At 45.8% G+C, this 17,392-nt stretch overlaps 1 protein-coding gene, 1 non-coding gene and 1 pseudogene across 2 annotated transcripts; 2 read left to right on the forward strand and 1 right to left on the reverse strand.

Annotated features, from left to right (window-relative positions):
• Positions 1 to 318: 318 nt before the first annotated feature.
• On the reverse strand, positions 319 to 425 carry LOC114675780 (U6 spliceosomal RNA). The gene has a single exon (XR_003726649.2). It is a non-coding gene; the product is annotated as a U6 spliceosomal RNA (small nuclear RNA).
• Positions 426 to 2,237: 1,812 nt separating this feature from the next.
• On the forward strand, positions 2,238 to 2,925 carry LOC144340480 (dihydrofolate reductase pseudogene; annotated as a pseudogene).
• Positions 2,926 to 11,117: 8,192 nt separating this feature from the next.
• Positions 11,118 to 15,151, forward strand: LOC106997893 (class I histocompatibility antigen, Gogo-B*0103 alpha chain). The gene is given in 10 exon segments (XM_078000536.1): positions 11,118 to 11,398; positions 11,750 to 11,888; positions 11,891 to 11,956; positions 12,086 to 12,355; positions 12,601 to 12,876; positions 13,447 to 13,722; positions 13,827 to 13,943; positions 14,383 to 14,415; positions 14,522 to 14,569; positions 14,735 to 15,151. Coding segments are annotated over 9 exon segments (1,236 nt in total). The 5' UTR covers positions 11,118 to 11,383; the 3' UTR covers positions 14,566 to 14,569; positions 14,735 to 15,151.
• Positions 15,152 to 17,392: the final 2,241 nt, after the last annotated feature.

Below are 17,392 nucleotides of genomic sequence, written 5' to 3' on the forward strand. Positions count from 1 at the left end.
ATCAGCTTAAGAAGCTTTTCAGCTGAAACAATGGGGTTTTCTAGATATAGGATCATGTGATTTGCAAACAAAGACAATTTGACTTCCTCTCTTCCTGTTTGAATATCGTTTCTTTCTCTTACCTGATTGCCCTGACCAGAACTTCCAATACTGTGTTGAGTAGGACTGGTGAGAGAGGGCATCCTTGTCTTGTGCTGGTGTTAAAAGGGAATGTTTTCAGCTTTTGCCCATTCAGTATGATACTGGTTGTGAGTTTGTCATAGATGACTTTTATTATCTTGAGGTATGTTCCTTCAATACCTAGTTTACTGAGAGTTTAAAAATATGGAATGCTTCATGAATTTACATGTCACCCTTGTGCAGGGGCCATGCTGATCTTCTCTGTATCTTTCCAATTTTAATATTTGTGCTGCCAAAGCGAGTACTGACCACAAGTTCTTAGAAGTGGAGATAAGTGAAGAACTGTGGGTGAGATGGAGTGTTGAATTTCATCTGCAGTAATTTCTGCATCTAACAAAATGTGATTATCTCTGTCTTTTATTCTTTAATTAAGTGGTAAAATGCATTACAGATTTAAAGTTTAAATATTCTTGTATACTGGGGATGAATAACCTGGGCAGGATATTTAATTTATTTATAGCTCACTGGTGGACACAGTCTAGTACTGTTTTTCTCAGTATTTTTACCTCTAATTGCTTCGAAGTGATTATCCTATCATATTTTCTCTTATGTATTCCCTAGCTGGCTTTAGAATCAATGTTATTTATACATAAACAATAATGAGTTTACTGGCTTTCACTATGTTTCCTCATTCTCTTGAATATTATGTATAAATTCAGTAGCCTTCTTCGAAGTTTTGGTAGAACTTATCTGTAAAACAGTCTGGATATGCCTGAAGGGAAATAAAGTTTTACAACCATTTTAACTTCTTTACTTATAATAAGTTCTCCCCATTGACATAATCTTGTTCATAGTCTCAAAATTATTTAAACATGTACTATATTTTTAGTGGCATTTTTATCTATCATAATGTTATTTTATTCTTAATTACCATTGCCTGTTTTATTTCTCCGTCCAAAAAAAAGCAGCTGCTTTTGGTGGGCTGGGCCCTCAACAGTGGCAGCTGCCAGGTCAGCCCTGTTGAGTGGCGACTCAATCGCTGTGCCCATGCAGTGTCCATTGCAGCCACCACGGCCACTTTGTGCAGGGACTCCATGAGCAAGCCCTGTACGGTTGAGTGGCATCGTCCATCAAGCCATCTCACTCACCTGATTACAGGCAGCCCCAGCCCCCTAAAGACCCTCTGGTAGGCATCCACACACAACCACTATCGTCACACACTCGGCCTATAGCAAGAGGTCTATGCGTACCTCTCTCCTCTACCTCCCAATTTTCCAACTCTATTTTCCCCAAGTTCGTGACTGGCCAGCCAAGGCATGAGCCACTGCCCATGACTCATTCATTCACGCACTACTGGGCATCATTTCACACCCCACACCTCCCATGGGCTTGTTTGGGTTTGATTCCTAGTTCCTGGCTTGAGAGCCATTTCCAAAGCTATTCTGGTGTCAGCTCCCAAGCCTACTGCTGTTGTTGTAGATTTTCCTGTTTACGTGTATTTATTTCCTGGAATTAAAAACAATTGCACTAAATTTTTCAATTCAGCATTTCCAAGGCTATGCAGTAGGAGTGATTCTTCTTAGTGTACATAGAATTGCTTCAAAACACCAGCAATGTATATTTGAGGGAAGCACAGCATGCATGGAGAAAAGAGGACAATCCACAAGTGGGCAGTGGATTTTCACAAAGTGAACACTTGGGTAAACAACATCCACCTCAAAGTACACCAATGACAGCCTGCCGGAAATACCCATGCAGTGTCCATCGCAGCCCCCACGGCCACTTTGTGCAGGGACTCCATGAGCAAGCCCTGTGCGCTTCTTTTGCTTTACAGGAAACTTGACCCAGGATGGTGTCCAGTGAAGAAATCCCAGGTGCATGGAAAGGAGAGGAGGACCTCAGGGCTGCGAGTGATCTGCAAAAGGAAGCGCATGGACCACCAGGTGGCGCTGCTGCGCTGCTCCTGCTCCCAGGAGGTGAATGCTCAGGAAGGGCTTTGAGGTGGAGACAGGGATGTCATTGCTCATCCTCCAGGTTCAGAGTAAAAACCTTCCGGCCAATCTTGGCCACGCGTTCTGGTGTAGTGAGCGGGGTCGGAGGTGCTCACCGCTCCTGTCATGGTTCGTTTGCTAAACTGCATCGTCGCTGTGTCCCAGACACGGGCATTGGCAAGAACCGGGACCTGCCCTGGCCGCCACTCAGGAATGAATTTAGGTATTTCCAGAGAATGACACAGACTCTTCAGTAGAAGGCAAACAGAATCTGGTGTAATGTGTAGGAAGATCTGGTTCTCCATTTCTGAGAAGAATCGATCTTTAAAGGATAGAATTAATTCAATTCTCAGCAGAGAACTCAAGGAACTTCCACAAGGAGCTCATTTTCTTGTCAGGAATCTGGATGATATCTTAAAACTTACTGAACAACCAGAATTAGCAAATAAAGTAGAGATGATTTGGATAGTTGATGGCAGTTCTGTTTATAAGGAAGCCATGAATCACCCAGGCCATCTTAAACTATTTGTGACAAGGATCATGTGGGACTTTGAAAGTGACATGTTTTTTCCAGAAATTGATTTGGAAAAATATAAACTTCTGCCAGAATACCCAGGTGTTCTCTCTGATGTCCAGAAGGAGAAAGACATGAAGTTCAAATTTGAAGTATATGAGAAGAATGATTAATATGAAGGTGTTTTCTGGTTTATTTTAAGTTGTTCCCCTCCCTCTGGAAAAAAAATGATATATTTTTACATGAGAAGAAAAAGACTTTTGTTGACTTTGGATCCATGAATAATTATTTCTAAGCAACGTGTTTTTATTCTGCACTAGTCTTGAATATATCAGATACCACTTATGAAATATTCTTGCTATAACGAAGTGCCTCTCCAAGACCCCAACTGAAATCCCGCACCTGCTACAGTGAGCTGCCATTCCACACCCATCGCATATGGCACTCTGGCCAGTCCTTGACATTGTCGGGCTTTTCAAATGTCAGTAGTATTTATTAAGATGAAGATGCACATACCTTCCAACTGAGCAGTTTCACTAGTGGGAAATACCGATATCTTCCTACGCGTATATCTAGAGGTTTGTAGACATATATTGCAGCCTTGTTTGTAACAGTGAAAAATTGAAAGCAACCTGGAAGTCCAGTGATGGGAAAATTAATATATTTCGGTCTTTTGGGGAACCCAAAGCAGGTTCCAAGACTGAAATTTCAGTGAAAGCAGTTTATTTGCTAGCTCTTACCTGAAATCATCAATTGAGGTATGGAGAAATGGAACTGAGAAGGTAAGGAAACCAGTTTAAAGTCAGTGAGCAGGTTCTCATCGGTAACAAGCTCCATACTGCTGAGATACAGGAAAACAGAGGGGAGAAAGCTGGAGTATTGATCCTCCACTCCTTGGTTGTCAGCTCCCTGTCCTGTGTGTGGGTGGAACGTACTCCAGCTGCCCTATAGCAAGTCCCAGGTGTTTGCAATAAGAAGCTGCTGGCATGCATGGGAACCGTGAATGACAAACACTTAAAGCAATTCCATGTTTAAGTATATAACCTCTTCATATCTTTTTTTTTTTTTTTTGACAGAGTTTCCCTCTTGTTACCCAGATAGAGTACAGTGGCGCGACCTCAGCTCACTGCAACCTCAAACTTCCCGGCTTCAAGCGATTCTCCTGCCTCAGGCTCCCAAGTAGCTGGGACTACAGGTGCGCACAACGACACCTGGCTAATTTTGTGTTTTTGGTGCAGACGAGGTTTCACCATGTTGGTCATGCTGGTCTCGAACTCCTGACCTCAAGTGATACGCCCGCCTCAGCCTCCCAAAGTGCTGGGATTACAGGCGTGAGCCACCGCACCTGGCAGATCTTTATTCTTTTTAGGTAGTAAAAAGTATAAAGTCACACATGGTTTATTTGAAATATTTTATGATTTAAAAAAATACAGAAGCAGGAAAACCAATTCTAAGTTCAAGTGAGGGATCGTGGTAGTTTGAACCAGAAGGTTGCATGTAGTAAGAAACTGTGATTTAAGATATATTTTAAAGTTGGATGTAGCAGGTTTTTCTGATGGAATTTGACTTTGGTTTGGGGCCCACTGAGTTTGAGATGCCTTTGAGAAATGAAGGAAGAAGAGAGAGAATAAAAGAAAAACTGGCAGGCACAGTGGCTCACCCCTGTAACACATTGGCTCAGCATCTTGGGAGGCCTAGACAGACAGATCCCTTGAGACCAGCTTGGGCAACATGGTGAAGCCCCATCTCTCCAAAAAATACAAAAATTGGCTGGGCCCTGTGGCGCCCACCTGTAGTCCCATCTGCTCAGGGGCTGAGGTGGATGAACTGAGCCCGCGCGGTCACGGCTGCAGGGAGTTGTGGTTGTGCCACTGCACTCCAGCCTGGGTGACAGAAGAGACCCTGCCTCAAAAAAAAAGCTGAAAACAATGGAAGCATGCCTTCAGAATTCTAGAAAGAAAGCTATTTTCAACAGATAAATCTATATTCAGCCAAATAATCAAGGGTGAAAGTAAAATAATATATTTTCAGGCAAGCAAAGACTTAGGGGTTACCTCCATGGACCCTTTCTTGGGAAGCTATTGGAGAAAATACTCCCGCAAAATGAAGAAGTAGACAAACCGGAGAATTACATGGATCCAGCAAATAGGATCCAACACAGGAAATATTCCAGCTATGGAGCTGGCTTAAAACAAACAAACAAACAAAAGTAGAAATATTAATAGGTTAGCTGGGTGGAATGGCTCATGCCTGCAGTCCCAGCTACTCAGGAGGCTAAAAGCAAGAGGTTGACTTGAGTCCAACATTTCAGACCAGCCTGGCCACCATAGTGAGATTCCCTTCTCTTAAAAATAATAATAGGTTATTGCCAGATTTGGGGCATTTGGAAAGAAATTCATTGAAGATAAAGCAAAAGTGAAAAAAACAACGGGGAAGGCTGGTTAGGCAATCATTAATTCTAGGGCAGAAGGAAGTACAGGAGAGGAAGTAAGAGCATAACACTCTGTTCTTCTCAACAATGAGCAATATATACATAGCCATAATGATGTGGTGACTGCTTAGCCCCTAACTCTGGTAACTACTTTGGGACAATATGGGAGGAAAAGTGAAGATAGTGATGGTGTAAGAGCTAAATCCTCATCTGTCATTCCAGAAATCACTTAAAATGTGTAAAATTATCAAGAAATGACTAAGTAGTTATGTGAGGAGAAGAACAGAAGACACTGCTAAAAGAGTTGAAAGTCATTGCTCTGGAGGATTAGGAGGGATGGGGCAGGGAAATGTTAGGATGCATTATAAACTGAAGAGGCTTTTTAAAATTACATGTATTAATATATGCACCCACTTGAAAAACTGAAAAAATAATAATTTGGAAAAACCCATGAAGGCAACTACCAGAAGGAAAAACTGAGAATGAAAAGTGCTTGTCTCTGGAAAGAACAAATGGCAGGACTGTTGCTTTCATTGTAAGACTTTTAGAGCCATTTGATTTTACTTAACCATTTTCATCTATTTCTTTAATAAAACAACTCTATCATAACAAAAACTTACATTCATTCATAGAAAACAAACAAACAAAAACCTTTCCTGCCCAGCCCATCTCATTCTCCAGGAATCCTCAGTGCTAATGAGGACTGTCTCCTTCTCACCTCCCTGGACTGGACTTTTTAACACTGGAAAGTGGATGTGATTTCTAGTTTCTGCATGTCCTGGTTTATTGTGCTGCCAGTAAAATAAAATCAAAATACATACTGAATAAATAATAAATAAAATAACCCATAGTGAGCAAAGGTTTACAATGTATTTTTTGGAGTCAAGATCTCATTCTGTGGCCTGGACTGGAGACTAGTGGTGTGATCATAGCTCACTGCAGCCTTGAACCCATAAGCTCAAGGGATCTTCCCATCTCAGCCTTCCCAATACCTGTGAATACAAGCATCGACCACCAGGCCCACCTAAGTTTACTTATTTTCATATCTTTTAGAGATGAGCGTGTCACAATGTTGTCCAAGCTGGTCTCCAACTTCTGATCTCAAGCAATCCTCTTCCCTTAGCATCCTGAACTGCTGGGATTACAGGGGTGAGCTGTCATAACTGGCTTGTAATTGACTAACACCATCAAGGTTTCCTTCTCCAAGTGTGGACACAGCAGCAGACGCCCCTTGTCTCTTGGGTCAGGACACTGGGTAGAGTGGAATAGCAGGACAACAAAGTCACTGTAGAAAGTGCCCATGCGGAAGAGGTCCAGCAGGGAGGGCCAGCTGTCCTAGGGCCACCATATTTAGGGATAACTCCTCTTTCTGGGCAGGACTGTTCTGTGATTACTTTTGTATTCGCAATAGTTCTGAAGTCGTAGGATGATGAGACTCAAGACTGGCTGGGATTTGTTTTCCAAAAACCATCTCCAAGATTTGTTGATCTTTTGAATGGTTTTTAGTGTTGCAATTTCCTTCAGAACTTAACTCATTCTTAACATTTCACAGTCTACTTTCAGTTAACAATGTACTAGTACCCATAAATATAGAAATATTATAATCATTTATCCTCTGCAAAATGTCCATCTTTTACGGTATAGATATCATATGGAATATTTCTACATAGGTTGTAAGTCCCACGATAAAAAACTTTTTCTTATCTTTAAACAGTTCTATGCATGTAAAGTAAGAATAAATGAGGGGAGCAAGATAGCCTTTTGCACTTAGCTCAGTATTTACCATTTTTGAACATCTTCATCTTTTCTGATAATCTCATTTTCCACCTGGTATCATTTGTCTCTAGTCTGAAGAATTTTCTTTACCAGTTGTTATTGTACAGATCTGTTGGCGAGAAATTCTCTTAATTTTCTTTTACCTGAAATATCTCCTTATTTGCCTATCCTTGAAGGACATCTCTGCTGGATATAGAATTCTTAGTTAACCTTTTTGTCCTCCAGCACTTTAAAGATGTTATTCTACTTTCTTTTGTTTCTATGGTTTCTAATAAGAAGACATGGGTCAGGACAAGAGGAACAGAGAAACCAGAACTGGGAAAATAACATGGTAGACCTAAAACTTACCGTATCAATAATGACAAAAACCTATATGAATCAACACTCTAATGAAGAGCAGAGATGGTGTGACTTGGTTTAAAAAAACACGGAACCCAACCATATGCTCTTTGCAGACATGCACTTTGTTGGTTTGTTTTAATTTAACTTTTATTTTTAGTTAAGGGGCATATGTGGAGGTTTGTTATATAGATAAACTTGTGTCATGGGATTTTGTTGTACACATTATTTCTATACCCATTAGCATCCACCCAAGTATTAAGCCTTAGTAGCCATTAGCTATTTTTCCTGATCCTCTCCCTCCTCCCACCCTCCACCCTCAAGTGGACCCCAGTGTGTGTTGTTCCCCTTTACATGATCATGATCATTTAGCTCCCACTTATAAGCGAGAACATGTGATATATAGTTTTCTGTTCCTGCGTTAGTTTGCTAAGAATAATGGCCTCCAACTCCATCCATGTTCCTGCAAAGGACATAATCTCATTCTTTTTATGGCTGTATAGTATTCTACAGTGTATATGTGTCACATTTTCTTTATCCAGTCTACCATTGATGGTCATTTAGGTTGACTCCAAGTCTTTGCTATTGTGAATAGTGCTTCAATAAACATATGTGTACATGTAAGACATGCACTTTCTTTTTTTATTTAACTTATTTTACTTTAAGTTCCAGGATACATGTGCAGAACATGCAGGTTTGTTACATATGTGTAGTCTGCCACGGTGGTTTGCTGCACCCATTCACCTATCTTCTAAGTTCCCTCCCCTCACCCCTGACTCTCCAACGGGCCTTGGTGTGTGTTGTTCCTCTCACTGTGTCCGTGTGTTCTCATTGTTCAACTCCCACTCAGGAGTGAGAACATGCGGTGTTAGGTTTTCTGTTCCTATGTTAGTTTGCTGAGGATGATGACTTCCAGCTTCATCCATGTTTCTGCAAAGGACATGAACTCATTCCTTTTTATGACTGTGTAGTATTCCATGGTGTATATCTACCACATTTTGTTTACCCAGACTATCATTGATGGGCATGTGGGTTGGTTCCATGTCTTTGCTATTGAATACAGTGCTTCAATAAACATACGTGTGCATGTGTCTTTATAGTAGAATGATTCATATTCCTTTGGGTGTATACCCAGAAATGAGGTTGCTGGGTCAAATAGTATTTCTGGTTCTAGATCTTTGAGGAATGGTCACACCATCCTCCACAATGGTTGAACCATTTTACATTCCCACCAACAGTGGAAAAGCATTCCTTTTTCTCCACAGTCTCGCCAGCATCTATTGTTTGTTCACTTTTTAATAATTGCCATTCTGACTGGCAGGAGATAGTATATTGTGGTTTTGATTTGCTTTTCTCTAATGATCATTGATATTGATTTTTTTTTTCGTTTGTTTCTTCTTCTGAGAAGTGTCTGTTCATATCCGTTGCCAATTTTTGATGGGGCTGGTTTTTTTTCTTCTTGTAAATTTGTTTACGTTATTTGTAAACAAACATGTGAGCTCTCATCATTCTTGCTTAAACACCTAACAGGCATCCTAACCAGTGCAACATGGCAAGAAAATGAAATGAGACCAATAGAAGGACAGGGCATGGTGGCTCATGCCTGTAATCCCTGCATTTTGGGAGGCTGAGGTGGGAGGATCACTTGAGTTCAGGAGTTGGAGACCAGCCTGATAGTGAGACCTCACGTCTACCAAATAAAAATAATTTTAAAAGAAAAAAGATCAATAGATAGGAAACGAAGAAACAAAAGTCTTTCTTTGTCACCAGCTTCATTGCATACGTAGAAAACGCTAGGAGATTCTGAAAAAGTCTCTAGAATTAATCATTGAATTTGCAAAATAGTTCATAAAATATATGTAATAAGTCACTTAGATGAACGTGAAAAGAGAGTAAACAATACTAGTCATCTAAGAAGTGTAAGTTAAAACCACAATGAGAAGCCATCACACATCACCTAGAATAGGTAAAGTTAAAAAGACATTTGATAAGTCTAAATACTGTCAAGAATATGGAAAAAATAGGAATGTCTGATATTGCTGGTAGGAATGCAAAAAATGTGGCAGTCGACTTGTAAAACAGTATGGCAATTTCTTATACAGCTACCCATCCATTACCACATGACCCAGCAATTCCACAAATATGTATTTATCCTAAAGAAATAAAAATGTAAAGTCACACTTGTAAGCAGTTATTTCTAGCGGTTTCATTAATAACAAACCCTAACTGGAGTAATCCACATGTCAATCAACTAGAGAATAGAGAAACCAATGAATAAACTGGGATTCCAGCAATACTCAGCAGCTGATCAGCAACAAAAATGAGTGAATGGCATCATCTCAAACATCGTTATGCTTAGGGAGAGACCAAACAAAGGACTACACAACGTACGATTGCATGTCCATTAAATTCTAGAAATTTCACTATTGCAGTGACAGAAAACAGAGCGGTGGTTGAGTGAAGGGAAGGGGTGAGGGTGGGAGGCAAGGATTAAACTAAGGGGAGAGGAGGGTGTGAGGGATGAGGGCAGAGAGAAGGGCTGGGGAAGCAGGAGGTGAGGACAAGGAGCAGGGGAAAGGACTCCAAAGCAGTGGAGGAGCCTAGCAGGGGGTTCTCTGCATTCGGTGTTTCTCTACTGGGCAGTGTGGTAGTTACACGACTATAAATAATTACCAATATTCACCAAGAAGCACAGCTAAAACTGGTGAATTTTATTACACGTAAATGCCCCAATTAGCAAAAAAAAAAAGGGGGGGGGGAGGGGAGGCAAAAATAAAGACATTTTTAGATCATCGAAGCCATAAAATTCACTTCCTAGGGCTCCTGTACCACATGTAATTTTAAAGGAAATTCTTCAGGCTGAAGGGAAATGATACTAGATGGTGACCCAGATGCACAGAAAGAAACAATTAACAACAGGAATGATGCACATACACATGTCACATTCACATGTCACATTCACACTCATTTTCTTAATTTCCTGAAGACATGTGGTTGCTTGTCTAAAACAAAAAGTATTACACTGTATCATTGAGTTTATAATATAGATTGATGTAATATATAAAACCATAGTAGCATAGTGTTAGGTTAAATGAAGCTACACTGTTACAAGTGCCCTCTATTTTGCCGGGTGTCGTTTAATAGAACCTGAACTTCACTGTGAAAAGCCAAGGAATTGGGTTTCCATTCTTACAACAGTAAAAAATTAGTGTAAAGAAATATAGCCAAAAGCCACTAGGAGAATTAAAATCATAAACTACAAAATGTTTATTTGACACATAAAAAAGTAGTAGAGGAGGAATAGAAACAAAAAGATATGAGACGAATTGAAAACATATAGCAAATTGTAGACCAGAATCCAGCCATAGTAAGTGAAGAAATGACAGGACTTTGCTCACATTAGCAGGACTGCTGAGGACTGTGGGGAGAACAGACATGGGCAGGAGGTGAGGGACAGTGTTAGTGCCACAATTCAGGAGTGAAAGGGTAGCGGGGACTTAGGGGAAGGGGGGATGTGAGGGATGAGAGGGGCAGAGAGAAGGGCTGGAGAAGCAGGAGGTGAGGAAAAGGAGAGAGGAAAGAATTCTAAAGCAGTGGAAGAGCCTAGCAGCGGGTTCTTTGCATTCGGTATTCAACACATTTTGTTGGACTGCCTAAAAACTAATTGGCTCCTTATGATTAAAAAAAAAAAAAAAAACAGTTACAAAAATGCCAAGTGTCCAGATAAATTATGCACGCTGCTTAGATGTGCAGAGTTCAGGAAAACAGGCAGTGCTTGAGTGTCCCTGAAGAGCATTGGGACTGCATGGAGCACTCACAACTTTGAGGTGATGACTACAGCTCCCGGTTGCAACAGACAATAACAAACCCTGCTTCTTAATATTCAGGAGACGTTCTGGACACACACAGGGAAACTCGGGCTAAGGAATGAAGGTAATTTTAAATGCAACAACCCAGAGCCACAGATCCATAGTCTGGGAAAGTAAAACTTAAGAGCTTTGTAATGCTGTTTTGACACAGGTCTTTTACAAATTGGAATTCTAATCATTCAGGGATTACCAATATTGTGCTACCTACTGTATTAATAAACAAAAAGGAAACTTCGACTCTATGAGAATCTCTACGTGGTTCTTTCAGACAAAACTTCACCAGGTTTAGAGAGAAAACCCCTGTCTCTACACCTCCATTCCCAGGGCGAGCTCACTCTCTGGCATGAAGTTCCCCGTGGTGAGTTTCCCTGTACAAAGGTCCAAGGGGAGAGGTAGGAGTGGGAGGCAGGGAGTCCAGTTCAGGGTCGGGGATTCCAGGACGAGTAGGGAAGGGGAACGATCTGGGCGCAGCCTGGGGGGTCTCTCCCTGGTTTCCACAGACAGATCCTTGTCCAGGACTCAGGCAGACAGTGTGACAAAGAGGCTTGGTGTAGGAGAAAAGGGATCAGGACGAAGTCGCAGGTCCCGGGCGTGGCTCTTAGGGTCTCAGGCTCCGAGAGCCTTATCTGCACTGGGGAGGCGCAGAGTTGGGGATTCCCCACTCCCCTAGTTTCACTTCTTCTCCCAACGTGTCGGGTCCTTCCTCCAGGATACTCGTGACGCGTCCCCAGTTCCCACTCTCATTGGGTGTCGGATGTCTAGAGAAGCCAATCAGCGTCCCCGCGGTCTCAGTTCTAAAGTCCCCACGCGCCCATCCGGGCTCAGAGTCTCCTCAGACGCCAAGATGCGGTCATGGCGCCCCGAACCCTCTTTCTGCTGCTCTCGGGGGCCCTGGCCCTGACCGAGACCTGGGCCGGTGAGTGCGGGGTCGGGAGGGAAACGGCCTCTGCGGGGAGGAGCGAGGGGACCGCAGGCGGGGGCGCAGGACCCGGGGAGCCGCGCGGGGAGGAGGGTCGGGCGGGTCTCAGCCTCTCCTCGCCCCCAGGCTCGCACTCCTTGAGGTATTTCGGCACCGCAGTGTCCCGGCCCGGCCGCGGGGAGCCCCGCTTCATCTACCTGGGCTACGTGGACGACACGCAGTTCCTGCGGTTCGACAGCGACGCCGCGAGTCCGAGGACGGAGCCGCGGGCGCCGTGGGTGGAGCAGGAGGGTCCAGAGTATTGGGAAGAGGAGACACGGAGAGCCAAGGCCCGCGCACAGACTGACCGAGCGGACCTGGGGATCCTGCGCGGCTACTACAACCAGAGCGAGGCCGGTGAGTGACCCCGGCCCGGGGCGCAGGTCACGACCCCTCCCCATCCCCCACGGACGGCCCGGGTCTCCCCGAGTCTCCGGGTCCGAGATCCGCCCCGAGGCCACGGGACCCGCCCAGACCCTCGACCGGGGAGAGCCCCAGGCGCCTTTACCCGGCTTCATTTTCACTTGAGGCCAAAATCCCTGCTGGTTGGTCGGGGCGGGGCGGGGCTCGGGGGACTGTACTGACCGCGGGGGCGGGGCCAGGGTCTCACACCCTCCAGTGGATGGCTGGCTGCGACCTGGGACCCAACGGGCGCCTCCTCCGCGGGTATCACCAGTCCGCCTACGACGGCAAGGATTACATCGCCCTGAACAGGGACCTGCGCTCCTGGATCGCCGCGGACATGGCGGCTCAGAACACCCAGCGCAAGTGGGAGGCGACCCGTTATGCGGAGCGGTTCAGAGCCTACCTGGAGGGGCCGTGCTTGGAGTGGCTCCGCAGATACTTGGAGAACGGGAAGGAGACGCTGCAGCACGCGGGTACCAGGGGCACTGGGGAGCCTTCCCCATCACCTCTAGATCGCCCGGGATGGCCTCCCATGAGGGGAGGAAAATGGGATCAGCGCTAGAATGTCCCCTCCCTTGAATGGAGAATGGCGTGAGTTTCCCTGATTTCCTCTGAGGGCCCCTCTGCTCTCTAGGACAATTAAGGGATGACGTCTCTGAGGACATGGAGGGGAAGACAGTCCCTAGAATACAGATCAGGGGTCCCCTTTGACCCTTGCAGCAGCCTTGGGCACCGTGAATTTTTCTCTCAGGCTTTGTTCTCTGCCTCACACTCAATATGTTTGAAGGTCTGATTCCAGCTTTTCTGAGTCCCTCGGCCTCCACTCAGGTCAGGACTAGAAGTCCCTGTTCCTCCCTCAGAGACTAGAACTCTCCAAGGAATAGGAGATTATCCCAGATGCCTGTGTCCAGGCTGGTGTCTGGCTTCTGTGCTCCCTTCCCCACCCCAGGTGTCCTGTTCATTCTCAGGGTAGTCACATGGGTGCTGCTGGGGTGTCCCATGAGAGATGGAAAGCGCGTGAATTTTCTGACTCTTTCCATCAGATCCCCCAAAGACACACGTGACCCACCACCCCGTCTCTGACCATGAGGCCACCCTGAGGTGCTGGGCCCTGGGCTTCTACCCTGCGGAGATCACACTGACCTGGCAGCGGGATGGGGAGGACCAAACTCAGGGCATAGAGTTTGTGGAGACCAGGCCAGCAGGAGATGGAACCTTCCAGAAGTGGGGAGCTGTGGTGGTGCCTTCTGGAGAAGAACAGAGATACACGTGCCATGTGCAGCACGAGGGGCTCCCGGAGCCCCTCACCCTGAGATGGGGTAAGGAGGGGGATGAGGGGTCATGTCTCTTCTCAGGGAAAGCAGGAGCCCTTCTGGAGCCCTTCAGCAGGGTCAGGGCCCCTCATCTTCCCCTCTTTTCCCAGAGCCGTCTTCCCAGTCCACCATCCCCATCATGGGCATTGTTGCTGGCCTGGCTGTCCTAGCAGTTGTAGTCACCAGAGCTGTGGTCGCTGCTGTGATGTGGAGGAGGAAGAGCTCAGGTAGGGAAGGGGTGAGGGGTGGGGTCTGGGTTTTCTTGTCCCACTGGGGGTTTCAAGCCCCAGGTAGAAGTGTTCCCTGCCTCATTCCTGGGAAGCAGCATCCACACAGGAGCTAACCCAGCCTGGGACCCTGTGTGCCAGCACTTACTCTTTTGTGTAGCAATGTGACAATGAAGGACGGATGTATCACCTTGATGATTATGGTATTGGGTCCTGATTCCAGCATTCACGAGTCAGGGGAAGGTCCCTGCTAAGGACAGACCTCGGGAGGGCAGTTGGTCCAGGACACACAGCTGCTTTCCTCCTGTTTCCTGATCCTGCCCTGGGTCTGTAGTCATAGTTCTGGAAATTTCTCTTGGGTCCAAGACTAGGAGGTTCCTCTAAGATCTTATGGCCCTGCTTCCTCCCAGCCTCCTCACAGGACATTTTCTTCCAACAGGTGGAAAAGGAGGGAGCTACTCTCAGGCTGTGTGTAAGTTGTGGGGGTGGGAGTGTAGAGGAGCTCACCCATCCCGTAATTCCTCCTGTCCCACGTCTCCTGCGGGCTCTGACCAGGTCCTGTTTTTGTTCTACTCCAGCCAGCGACAGTGCCCAGGGCTCTGATGTGTCTCTCACGGCTTGAAAAGGTGAGATTCTTGGGGTCTAGAGTGGGGGGCGGGGGGGCAGAGGGGAAAGGCCTGGGTAATGGAGATTCTTTGATTGTAACGTTTCGAGTGTGTGGTGGGCTGTTAAGAGTGTCATCACTTACCATGACTGACTTGAATTTTTTGTTCATGACTTGTTTTCTGTAGCCTGAGACAACTGTCTTGTGTGGAACTGGGAAGCAGGATTTCTTCACGCCTCCCTTTTGAAGACACTCTGGCATCTCTTTCTGCAAAGGCATCTGAACGTGTCTGCGTCCCTGTCAGCATAATGTGAGGAGGTGGAGAGACAGCCCATCCCTGTGTCCACCGTGACCCCTGTTCCCACGCTGACCAGTGTTTCCTCCCCACTCATCTTTCCTGTTCCAGAGAGGTGGGGCTGGATGTCTCCATCTCAGTCTCAACTTTATGTGCACTGAGCTGCAACTTCTTACTTCCCTACTGAAAATAAGAATCTAATATAAATTTGTTTTCTCAAATATCTGCTATGAGAGGTTGATGGACTAATTAAATAAGTCAATTCCTAGAATTTGAGAGAGCAAATAAAGACCTGAGAACCTTCCAGAATCCACATGTTTGGTGTGCTGAGTCTGTTACGGGTGGGGGTGGAGAAGGCTGTGAGGAGCCGAGTGTGGACTAGGCCTGTGCCTAGTTGCTGTTCAGTTCTTCATGGGCTTTATGTGGTCACTCCTCAGCTGGGTCACCACTGCCCCATCGTCCTTGTCCCTTCAGTGGAAACTTGTCCAGCAGGAGCTGTGACCACAGAGGCTCAGACATCGCCCAAGGCAGCCCCTGCACACGGGGTCTCTGTGTATTCTGAGACAAATTTTCAGAGCCGTTCACCTCCTGCCCTGCTTCTAGAGCTTCTGTTCTGCTCTGCTCTCCTGCCCTCTCTCCCTGCCCTGGTTCTAGCGATCTTGGTGCTGAATCCAACCTCAACTCATGAATCTATAAAGCAGAATCTAATTTAGACTTACATTTGTCTGTGAAACTGGACCTATCTTAAAGGACTGTTCTTTCCTGAAGAGAGAACCTGGTTGTGAGCTGCAGTGTGCGGGGGTGGGGGGTGCGGGGGGCGTTGCTGTAGAAAGAGGGATCAGGCAGGGAGGGCACACAAGCAACACTGCTGAGAAAAACATAGGCGGCCTCTATCTCAGTGTGAGGGGACCTTGTGCTGTACCTGTCACAAAACAGCATTTGGCCTAAGGCTATGTTAATAAAGATGCTGCCTTTAGAATAGGGAGGTGCTCTACAGTGATCATTCATTCAACTAACCTTTGTCATTGACCAGACATAGGACAGAATGGTTCTGCATCTGGGAACACCACTGAAGTAAAATCAGAAAAATCTCTGGCCTTTTGTAGCATATGTTCCAGTGGAAAGAGGCAGACGTTAGATACGCTATAACCAGAGTAAGGAAGGAAAGTACTAGAAGGTGGTAAGTGCTGTGAGGCAGGTAATCCAGGATGTGTGCAGTGGGGACAGGGAACGTGGCTGTTGTGCTGGGTAGTCAGTGTGTGCCTTGTTGCAAAGGTGACTTCTGAGGAAAGATTTGAGGGACGTGAGGATGTCTGGGGAAGTTCTTTCCAGGCAGAGGAACGTCCAGTCCAAATGCACTATGGCAGGAAGGTGTCTGTGTTCCCAGAAGAGCGAGGAGGCCAGGAGGGCTGGACAGAGAGAAATTGTGGTGAGGTCAGAGGTGCGGCCAGAGCAGGTGGGCTTGAGGGGAATGGGGTTGGATCTGACCTTAGCTCTGAGTGGGATGAAGAGTTAGAGGACAGTTTTGAGCAGAAGAGGGCCATGATATAACTTCTCTTTTAAAAGGATCTCTGACCGCTGTGCTGAGAACAGAATTGAGAGCTGAGGGACAAGGGAGGCAGAAGGGAAAACAGTAGGAAGCGAGTGCAGTATTCCAGGCTGGAAATGTCAGTTACCTTGACTGGGGTGTGAGCAGGGGAAATAGTGGGACGTGAGGGGATTCTGGATGCATTTGAAGATGAACTCACAGCATTTGTCAATGAATTGTATCTGTGGTGTGAGAAAGACGAATCAAGGACACCCATAGTTGTAAAATGAGTGAGTAGAAGGAAGGGTGGAGCTGCTGTCAGTGGAGATGGGGAGACTCTGGCAGGAGCATACTGAGGAGGAGGCATCACAGGCACTCAGTAGAGGAGATGTCTACTAGGAATGCAGGTGGGGGAGCTGGGGTGGAATTTGGACAGACAACTCCAGACTTTAGAGGAAAGGAGAAATAGACTGGGCAGAAGAAATAGATTTAGGAGGTCACACCATATAAACGATACTTAAAACCTCAAGCATGGATGAGGGCACCAAGGGAGTGATTGACTGTGGAAAAGAATGAGGGCAAGGACTGAACCCTGGACCTCCAGTTGTAAGGGATGTGATCAGACCACATCCAGAGCAGACTGCACAGTTCTGACCCCGTATCTAGAGGACACTTAGACAAGGAACTCCCGTGTGCACAGGGATCACCCAGACGTGGTGCTGAGATCCAGGAAGTCTGGAGTCGAGCAAGAGATTCTGTATTTATAACAAGGCTGGAGCTCATGTTGCTGGTCTCCAGATCACACTTGCAGTAGCAAGAACACCAGGATGCCACATGTCTGAGCATCAGCCTCACCTCTAGGGCGTGTTATATAAACGAATCCTTGGTCTTGTGCATAAAACTCTGAGACAAGGGTTCTGGGGAGTGGCCTGAGTATTTTCTAAGCCCCGCCAGCAATCCTGTTGCTCAGCCAGATCAGGAACCACTGAGATCAGAGATCAGAGAGTGCCCAGGGTGGGTGG

Source organism: Macaca mulatta, chromosome 4, assembly GCF_049350105.2.
Source record: "Macaca mulatta isolate MMU2019108-1 chromosome 4, T2T-MMU8v2.0, whole genome shotgun sequence".
In the NCBI taxonomy this organism is placed as follows: Eukaryota; Metazoa; Chordata; class Mammalia; order Primates; family Cercopithecidae; genus Macaca; species Macaca mulatta.